Source organism: Falco rusticolus, chromosome 1 (assembly GCF_015220075.1).
Source record: "Falco rusticolus isolate bFalRus1 chromosome 1, bFalRus1.pri, whole genome shotgun sequence".
In the NCBI taxonomy this organism is placed as follows: Eukaryota; Metazoa; Chordata; class Aves; order Falconiformes; family Falconidae; genus Falco; species Falco rusticolus.
The window spans coordinates 125,914,679-125,924,788 of NC_051187.1; the positions used below are offsets into that span (position 1 = coordinate 125,914,679).

The window sequence follows — 10,110 nt, forward strand, 5'->3', positions numbered from 1 at the left end:
AGCTGATTTTAAAATGAAGAATAATGTTGTTTGTGGGGTTTGTTCCATGGAAAGAGCTGCAATGCAATTGAGGCTTGAAGGAAACATTAAAATCAACTTCTTTATCTGTTCTTGATTACCTTTTTTTAAAAAAAACACTTTCAAATAAGGAGTGCACAGCATCTCTGTCTCTTAAATATTTTCCTATTTAAAATGTTGTTGAAAAAAAAGGCCTGGGAATCTTTAACTCCAGATCTTTTTGGAGATCTTCATATGCCAGAAGCGAAAATAAAACAGAATGGGAAGGGGAAATAAAGGATTAATTGACAGGTCACAGAATTAGCATATTGATTTGTTTGGTGATTTTGAATGAGAAGGAAGAAATCTGGCACTGAAGCAACTGTTACTAAAATACTTGAAGAACTCCTTCCCTTCATTTTAGAGGACTGAGTGATGATTTCATTATGTATACGTATTTAGGAGACAAAACATACGTAATGGACTAACAGTTGCTTCATGGAAGGACCAATAACTACAAGCTGAAGTGGAATCAATTGTAGACATTTTTAATATGGCAAGTGAATAGTGTAAAATGCCCCTAAGTCTAAGTTAGGTTGTTTTCTCTCTCTTTTCAGTCAGTTGAAGTCTGGATGTTTTCTGACATGTTCCAACGAAACACAGATTATGTTCTATTTGTATTCTAATTATTGAATTTTTTCATCAAAACATGAATCATAAACAGTGGATTAGAAAAATATTAGGAAATAAATCTATCAATAGTTAAATAATTGCATAATTAACACATTAGAAAAAAATCAAAAGCCAGAAGTCATTAGTGAAGTCAAATTATGCTCACTGTTGGCAGCTTCTCGGTGCTTCCAGATTAAGAGCAGTTAGAATTACTAGTGCAAGACTTTATTTTAGCCAGGAACCTGTAGTTAGAGGGAAGTAAGCATACAGATACAAGACTTTGACCAGCGCTCACAGGCTGGCTGTGCTGTGAGTAAGGGAATCACGCTTCAAGAAAGGTAAGTGTCCTGGTTTCCACCAGGATAGAATTAACTTTCTTCTCAGTCGCTGGCATGGTGCTGCGTTTTGGATTTAGTATGAGAATGATGTTGATGACACACTGATGGTGTAGTCGTTGCTGAGTACTGTCCATACAAAGTCAAGGGCGCTTCAGTTTCCCCTGCTCTGCCGGTGAGCAGGGGCACGAGTAGCTGGGAGGGAGCAGAGCCGGGACAGAGCTGAACTTCCCAAAGGGATATTCTAGACCATAGAACGTCACGCTGAGTATATCACGGGGGGGGATATCACCGGCTCGGAGGGGCTGAGCGCTGCTCGGGGGCTGGCTGGGCACCCGTCAGCAGGTGGTGAGCGAGTGGGTTTTATTCCTCTCTCTCCCTTTCCTCTTCATTACATTCACTGTTGTTGTTGTTGATGCTTTATTTAAATTACTAAACTGTTCTCACCTCAACCCATGGGTTCTACCTTTTCCCAATTCTCCCCATCCCACCAGGCGGGGGGGGGAGTCAGCAAGTGGCTGCGTGGTATTTAGTTGCTGGCTGGGGTTAAACCACAACAGTAAGACAGAGCAGCACTACATCAGAATATATACAGGCCTTCTCTGCTGCCAAGTACTGTCTGTACGTTTAAAATCTATGGGTTTTTACAATAAAATAGAAGAAAAAAACCCAAGCTGAGTGCTTCTAGATTTGCATGTTCCTGGTGGGTGCCTGGTTGCTTTTCAGAATCCCAGTGGGGCTTTTTAATTTGTACTATATTTCCCAATTTCGTTTCAACTTGCTATTTTTCCTTAACATTTTTAGTTACAGGTTTGAACGCCAGTAAAACTGCATTAAAGCCAAAACTTGGAAATGTACTTTCTTGTCACAGTGGCAGATCTGCATGTGTGCACGTACTTACCTACTTGCTCATATATGACTTTCTTACGCATTACTGAAAAGCCTAAGAGCATAATCTCTGGGTTTAGGGTAGTAACACTTGGGATCTAATACGAATTCAAGGCTGGATTATGCCCTGATGCACAGGCATGTGTTAGAAGAGATAAATTACATGTAAGATAGAATACAAATAATATATTTTCTCTACATCTCTATCCTGAGAATTAAGGTCTCGGTCTTTGCCTGTTCTCCCACTTCTTTCCTTTTTTTTCTTTCTAAAATGTAGTAGCTACTTCTACACGCTTGCAGAGCTGAGGCATGTCAGTTCATGTTAACCAGTGTTTCAGGATTCCTCCTGGATTAATGGTATTTGAAGTTGTACTCTTCTCTGTTTATATAGAATGTCATCGAGGTGTGTGACTGAGTTAGGATATTATCCCTCTCAGAAGTTTAGTGATTTGGGGTGAGCGGGAGCAGAGGGGCCTGCAATACACCTAGTTCGGATCAAGTCTCTGTGGTGACCTTCTTTTCCCATGATTTGTGGGTGGGGGCTTACAGAGCAGATAAGCATATTTTAGATGTGGGTTTAGACGTATGTTGTACACATTTAATGTTTCCTCCTCTTGTGTATTATCTGTCCTGACACTGGCAGCTAACAAGTTAGCATGCTGATATTTTTTTGTTATTGTTCCTTTTTCTTTTAGTTGAGTTGAGAATGGTTTGGAAGGAGGTAGTGAAATTTTCTGCAAAGTGGTTTTACCCCCCAATTTTTTTTTCCTAGCCTTTCTGAACTTTTTTGAAGTGTTAAATTTCAGCTATATCTCCCAATAATTTTCTGTACTAGCAACCAGGGTAGAAATGGTAAAGAAACAGTTCTAGTTCCTTTTGCTGGATGTCTCCAACCCTGATGCTGAAATATGTATTGTTCCCTTCAAGTTCTGGTAACTTGGGTTGTGTATCAACATTGTCTTCTCGTGGATTCATATGCACTTGGTGTTTTCTTCGTGCTGTCACCCTAGCTTCCTTCTGTAGGTAGCTGGTTAGACCCAGGCTGCTGCGGGTTGTTTTTTTAAAAAAAAAAACCAAGAAAACAATAATATGTCTGTAAATTATCCATACTGGTTTTTAAGCAGAATCAGGAGGCAGGCAAAAGGACATATGTGCCAAGTGAGGGAGCAAGAGTGAGATCATTAGTGGAATGAAATCAGGAAACACCAGCTTGATAAAGTATGAGGTGATGCAGGGTGATGTTAAACTACAGCAGTCTTTACAAGCAAAGAGTTGTTTAATGTGGTGAAAGGGAGTGGTATACTGGAACGACGATCATGGAAGAATGTCCCAGCACCTGCATTTTTGAATGCATGAGTAATGATCCTCGGGGGAATGAAAAGTGCTTAAAATTTGTAATGTATGTGCTGCCTTAACAGATGGGGATTTTAGAAGTACTACAGAAATGATGAATAAATGACACAGCCCGGATGCACGAAGTTAGGCACAACTTGTTAAAAGTTGTAATGTCACCTGCCGTGATAAAGAAATTGCAGGCAAGGAAGATGAGATATCACACATAAATATTCTGTCTGTGGTGCACCTACTAGCCAAGTGCAGTCCTCCTTTAAAAGGCACCAGCTGCTGTTAGGATTTTTTGTTTTCTTTAGTCCACTACCTTGGCTGCAAAATTAGCAGGTAAAGAGCACTAAACTGTTAATTTTTTTGTTTTCTTTCATTTCTAAAGTGAAGAGCATCACTGCTGAAGTCCAACTCTTTAGATGCAAGAAACCTGTCTAGGATTTGAGTGGCTGACGAGGAGGAGTCAGTTAATGACACCTAAATTCCATGTAAAGGGGAAAGAAATCTGATAAACCGATTTTGTTTTAGAAATTAGATTTTTGTGTACTGCGTTCATCCAGAAACTATTAACAGCTGTCTTTTGACATCTATACATGTGAAAACATTTTTGTATTTCAAAAAACAATGTGGAAAAGTATGCTTCTTACGCCCTATGTGTATTTGGCATGCAAATATTTTTATGCTGGTCTATTTTCTATATAAAGCTTACATTCAAGGCTTAGATTTGTTTCCAGACTACACTAGGAAAGTATAGATATCAGCTTCTAGAAGTTAGAGCTAAAACTTGAAACATGAGAAGGTACCTTCAACAAATGGTTGAAGATTCCTATACTGGGGAGAACCTCAATTAGTAACAGATCTGATAGGAGTTAAAAATAAGATTATGAATGAGCTGAAGCTCTTAGAAAGGTTTTTGTAACGGAGGGAAACAAAAGCAGTCAGCACCTAAAATGCATATTATTTTTTTTTTTAGTTCCTATGGTAGTAATTCAGCAGTATATTTCATTCCACAGGTGTCATGTGGCAAACAAGACTTGTCCAAAAAATCATATTTGGAATAATCAAATTTGCAGATGTTTGGCACAGCATGATTTTGGTTTCTCTTCTCACGTTGGAGATTCTGGTAAGCAGCTTTGCTTAAAGGATTAACTGTCATTCCATGTTTTGATTTACCTAAAGGAGAAGTTAAAAACCTAAAAAAGTGAATAGTTAAGTATTTTTCTTTATTGATACTATTACTGGTTGTTGCCTGGTTTTTGATGTATACTTAAAAGACCTTAAAAGGTATGGATTTGCTATCATTTCTTCACTTATATAGGTGAATGGGTAGACACAAAATATTGATAGTGGTGCAACGTCTCTGCTGTATTTCTAGATGCATCTGAAGGTTTCCATATCTGTGGACCAAGCAAAGAGCTGGATGAAGAAACCTGTCAGTGTGTCTGCAGAGGAGGCATACGGCCCTCAAGCTGTGGACCTTACAAAGAACTAGACAGATCATCGTGTCAGTGCATGTGCAAAAACAAACTGCTTCCTGCTTCCTGTGGGCCCAACAAGGAGTTCGATGACGATAAGTGCCAGTGTGTGTGTAAAAAGATCTGTCCTAAACATCAGCCACTAAATCCTGCAAAATGCAGCTGTGAATGTATAGAATCTCCCAATAAATGCTTCTTAAAAGGAAAGAGATTCCACCACCAGACGTGCAGGTAAAAACTCAGTGTTTACTCCTTTTGTTGTGTTTACGGTACATTTTTGTTGTGTCGTTAGCTGTCTTGTTGCATTGCTTTGTAGTCTTAAGTAAAAAGTAAGCCTCTCTTCAATTTGATTTTATCTTCTATGACTTTGATCATCTCCAAGGGGAAACTACTAGTCAGAATGAGTATTTTAAAGCATGTTTATTTTCTTGTACTCTTATTACTACTTCATATGATTATTTTTTTTATTTTGATGAAAATGAGCTGTAAGATCAAGCTCCCTGGGGATTTTTTTAATGCTACTTAAAACCCCACTCTGTTTTTCCCCAAGAACTGAACATTGCAATTCAAATAACTCAAGTATTCCTAATTGGATCTCAGAGGCTAGTTCTGGAGATACCATAATTCATTTTCGCTTCCTAAATTTTTGCATAGCCTTAATTTCACTCAACAGATATTAAAGATTTATGAGTGCACGAAAAGTATTATAGCTCTGGGTGATTTCTGTGAAAAGTAGACATACGTAACTATAAAAGAGACCACCCACATTCATCATTTAAAATGGGATTTGGTCAGGAAGAAAACTCTGCAATTTCTTCATATATCACTGGAGCTTTTCCTTCCACGACGGCTACATCTATAGTGGTAGCAGTCTATATACAAAAATATGAATGACTTAATTTCTGCTTTATGTATTTTTTGAGGAACGTTTTTCTGTGAAGTTAATTTCTTAGAAACAATGCCATTTGGAACAGAAAGATCACTTACGAATATATGGAAATTATTTCTGTTATATTAATGACAAATAACAGTTCCAGAAATGTTCAGACACTGAAAAAGGAAAATGGCAAAGTGAGACATTTTAAATGGTTGTGGTTATTTGTTGCTTATCAAAGGTAAAAATTATGTATTTTAATATAACATGTAATTATATTACCATATATACATAAAGAAAAAATATCTAATATTAGGAATGACACCTGTGCTGAAATTTCTAAAATAGGGGAAAATATTAATAGTAACTGGCAGTACCTGTTTTGTTATGTTTGGCCTTTTGAGTGGAATAGAAGAGTTGTTAGAAACATAAGAAATAACTGTCATTCAGGTTTTATTTCAATTTTATGTTTGCAGAGTAAAAGAAACAACATGATTACATGAGCTTTAACATGCTACAGAGCCTTAGCACTGCTCCAGTGTGCACTGCCAGTAGTGCTACACATAAACCATGTGTATTTTAAAAGAACATTCACAACTGGAGAAGTCAGGCATTCAAAAAGCTAAGAAATGCCACAATAAATAGCTGATGCCATCTCTGTTTATTTAAAGACTTAGTATTTGAAGGAGGGAATAGAGCCCCGCTTTTCTCTGTGGTGTTGTGGTTGAAAACGATAGTTTGATCACTTTCTCACTTCCAAGGGCAATGTGATATAGGGTGCTTTTAGCTGTTTCTCTTTAAGCAGTTCATCTTTGTGTGGAGAAAGATTGATTTGTGTATGGTGTTACTCTGGAGCTCTACAACTGATAGATGGTAGCTGGTAGGACCATCAAGGGAAAAACAGAGGATGCAATCTCTCCTTCTTCTTAAAAAAAGGACTTACTGTAGGTTTCTCATATTTTGGCTCTGTCCACCACAAGATTTCTCTAAAAGAAGTAAAAAAAACCTGCAACATCCTGTTTGTCTTTGAAAAAAGATCCCTTGCTGTTATAAGACCATAATGTAAATGGAGGAGGTACCACTCTATAACTTGGTGCAAGATGCCTGAGACCTAGACATGGACAGAATCCTGTGGCCATGTCCTAGACAGCGTTCCATGCTGTTGTCCTTGTAGCTTCTGGTTTCGAAGCACCTCTGCTGCTGATGTTATCCCCTGCTCCAGAGGAAAGGAATACAAAGTCATTTACAAAGGGCAGCGTAGAAAGGAAAAAGGAAAAGGAAAGAAAGAAAAAGCCCACTGTAAAATATACTGGCTTTTAAGTTGATGATGATGAAAGTAGTATTTTCTGCTAAGCCGATAACGCGACTGAAAGTAGCGTTTTCTGCTTCATTTTCATCTGTGAAGTGAGACTGCCCCGCACGGCAAACCTGGGCGTTCAGCAGCAACAGCTGCAATTACTGACCATCAAGAGAAAGTTGCCACTGGCTGACCCAGCACTATACACACTGACCGAACATCTGTCTCACCTCCAGTATGCTCAGATATTATCCTCAACAAAACAGACATCTATCACATGAAAGCGTTACGTAAACAATATCCAGCCCAAACCTTTTGAAAGACCTGGTCTATTGTTCAGCAGAGTTTCCTAAGGAAACCACGTTTCTGTAGTTACAATGACTCTGCTGCTATTCACCCTGTGCTATCACCTCAAAAATTTATTTTGGTCAGTTTTGGCAGGGCCAGATAGCTAGGCACCTCAGCTGCAAAGCCTCTTAGAGGAGGAGAGGCTTTCTTGCTCTGTTGCCATGTCCCAGATAAGGGTAGGACTGCAGTAGCCCGACCTTGACTGCTGCTGGACACAAGCTCCCGTGGGAATGGTGCTTTACAGCACTCTCAACTGTAAGTTGAAGTTCACAGTTCACTAGGAGGCATGAATCCTAAACAAAGGGAACTCCTCATATCGAGTGATTGTGTGACTGCTTTTCATTTTGTACAGCGTGTTGTATAGTGGGTGGAAGAGTTTGGCTTTGTCTTTTTTTTTTTTTTTTTTTTTTTCTTATTTCATTTTACGGTCCTTCAGTACATGAAATAGTCTAACTTTGGTGTCAGAGAGAGGCAAAAAGGCAAGTTCAGTGTTTCAGTCTCATCTCCGTGGAGCACCTTTTTCCCAGAGCAGGCCTACTGCTGGTTGCCCATTTGCTCAGATTGGATCTGAGTGCTAGGTCATTTGGCAAACATTTTCGTTGCCTTTTACGACTGTTTCCAAACTCCGTTGGGCAAAAGATCAGTAGGGTTTTGAGAGATTCCAATGAGCTGTTACACTGATCTCAAATATCTTTATGAAGTGGCACAAAATAATGTTACTCCCTTAATTACAGAGACCACACTGATGAACTAATCTGGGATTAATGACACTGAAAACACTGAACAAGACGTGGCTAGTTAATAAATGTCACGTTTGCAGTCTTCCTCATTCCTTGATGTTTTCCTCATAGCCAGGTTCACTGGTTGAACTAGCTGGTGTAAGTTAATGTAACTGTAATCCAGACCTCAGATCATAAAAAAATTACAGCAGAGTAGTAACCTGGTATCCAAAACAAGCACACAGCGTATTAACTTATCTGCAACAATAATAAGAGTAGCCACAAGCCTGAAACAAGAATTACATAGGGAAGAGGGTAGCGACATTGCCTTAATATAGTGTACTGTAGTGTCTTTGAACTGAAGTAAGTATGAATTATAGTAATAGCTCATAATACCAGTGTTTCACAAACAGGCACACATTATTTAAATGCAAGTTTTAAGTATAACTGTGTTGAAATTCAAAACGTATACTTTTGTCTTTTGACTCATTGCCAGCGTCTGAAAAAAAACACCCAGACTTGTACTTTGTCTCCATTATACACCAGAAAGTATTTAGCATTGTTATTGTAAGGTTATTTTAGGTCAAGTTCTTGTTTTAATAGAAAAATAAAATAGGAAAAGGAAGAGTTCAGGAACAACCACAGATACTATCTTTGTCCAAGTTCTATTTTTCAGTCAAGGAATCTGTGAAGAAAAGTTCTGCTGCTTCTTAGGTAGATGTGACTTGTGGTTTAATGCTCGATTTTGTTAAACTTACTTTAATCAAATAGGACCTATTTCAGTTCTTTTTTCCTTGAAGATTTATCGTAAACATGCAGGCTTTGATCTTACTTCAGAATGGACATAGATGCAATTTGAAATGTCGATGCATTCCCACTCACCTCAGAGTGACTGTAGGAGTCTGCAACTTGAAAGGAAGTATGTTCTCATTTTCAAGACTAATCTCTCTTAGGCTTATTGCATTAGTGATTAAGGTGAGAAACAGTCCTGTGTAAGAAGATGGTAGATTTGATTATCACCTGAAATGCAGATTGCCACCTCAAACCGGCAGCATGCAGTAGGTCATAACAAGCCAATTTGAGTACAAAAAAACCCCTATTGTCTTTGCAAAATTAGATTTCAAACAATGCTACTCGAGATTAGAATGCAATTACAACCAGGCAATATGTTAAAAATATTCATGAGTATCTGTTGCAATAGAATAATTTCTCTTCAATAGCATCCATTGTTCTTTCATTGTCTTTTGTGAAGAATAGTCCAATTGAAGGTAGTTGCAAAAACATAAACAGAAGTTAAAGGGTAAGTTTTTGTAGGAATTAAATGTTCCGTTCAGAAATGGCAATCTGAATGCTCAGAAATTTCTACTTCAGGTTAATATAAATGATCATATTATATTAATGCTTGCTTTTTTTCATTTCTTTAGTTGTTACAGACCACCGTGTACAGTCCGAACAAAACGTTGTGATGCTGGATTTTATTTTAGTGAAGAAGTGTGCCGCTGTGTACCCACATATTGGAAAAGACCACTTATGAATTAGTGATGAGAGTGCTACTTGCTATTTGGGTGTACATTTTTCCATTAGAACAAAAGAACAACAGAAACTCCTAATATTTGGAATTAAATGTTCACCAGAGACCCTGTGGGGCTTTCAGAGACAGACTCATTGTGCTTTTCTCAAGATGTGGAAAGCAAATGTAGGAAATAACTGGGGTTCATGTTTTGTAAAGAACTCAATAAGGACTTATTTTCTGCCAATGACCAAACAGCCTAGGTTCTCCTTCTTGTGATTTTTTTTTTTTTAAAGAGATAATGACTATATAATTTATTTCCACTAAAACCATTGTGCAGCATTTCTGTTTATAGCAGTAACAATTGTTAAAGCTCACTGTGATCAATATTTTTATATCATGCAAAGTATGTTTAAAATAAAATGGAAATTGTATTATATAATGGTGAGAATGTTTAATCATCTGCTTAAGGAAAGGGTCTATAATTCGGCTTTATTGTTAGGGTTCTTACAAGGGAGAAAGGTGATTAAGAGAAGGCAGTTTTATGAAAGGAAGACTACAGACCTTGTCTCGTGCTTGTGTATATGTAATTTGAAATAGAAAGAGCTATACTTAGTATTTCATGGCCAGTGATATTTCTGTCTCTAGAATGAA

The 10,110-nt window shown here is 37.8% G+C and overlaps 1 protein-coding gene across 3 annotated transcripts in view; it reads left to right on the plus strand.

Annotated features, from left to right (window-relative positions):
* Positions 1-9,898, plus strand: part of VEGFC (vascular endothelial growth factor C) — an 82,261-nt gene extending 72,363 nt beyond the window's left edge. For all 3 annotated transcript variants that reach the window (XM_037399423.1, XM_037399442.1, XM_037399432.1), the window contains exons 5-7: positions 4,247-4,356; positions 4,609-4,939; positions 9,371-9,898. In XM_037399423.1, coding sequence (XP_037255320.1) covers positions 4,247-4,356; positions 4,609-4,939; positions 9,371-9,485 — 556 coding nt within the window. In that variant the 3' untranslated portion in view covers positions 9,486-9,898. The remainder of the gene's footprint in view (positions 1-4,246; positions 4,357-4,608; positions 4,940-9,370) is intronic.
* Positions 9,899-10,110: the final 212 nt, after the last annotated feature.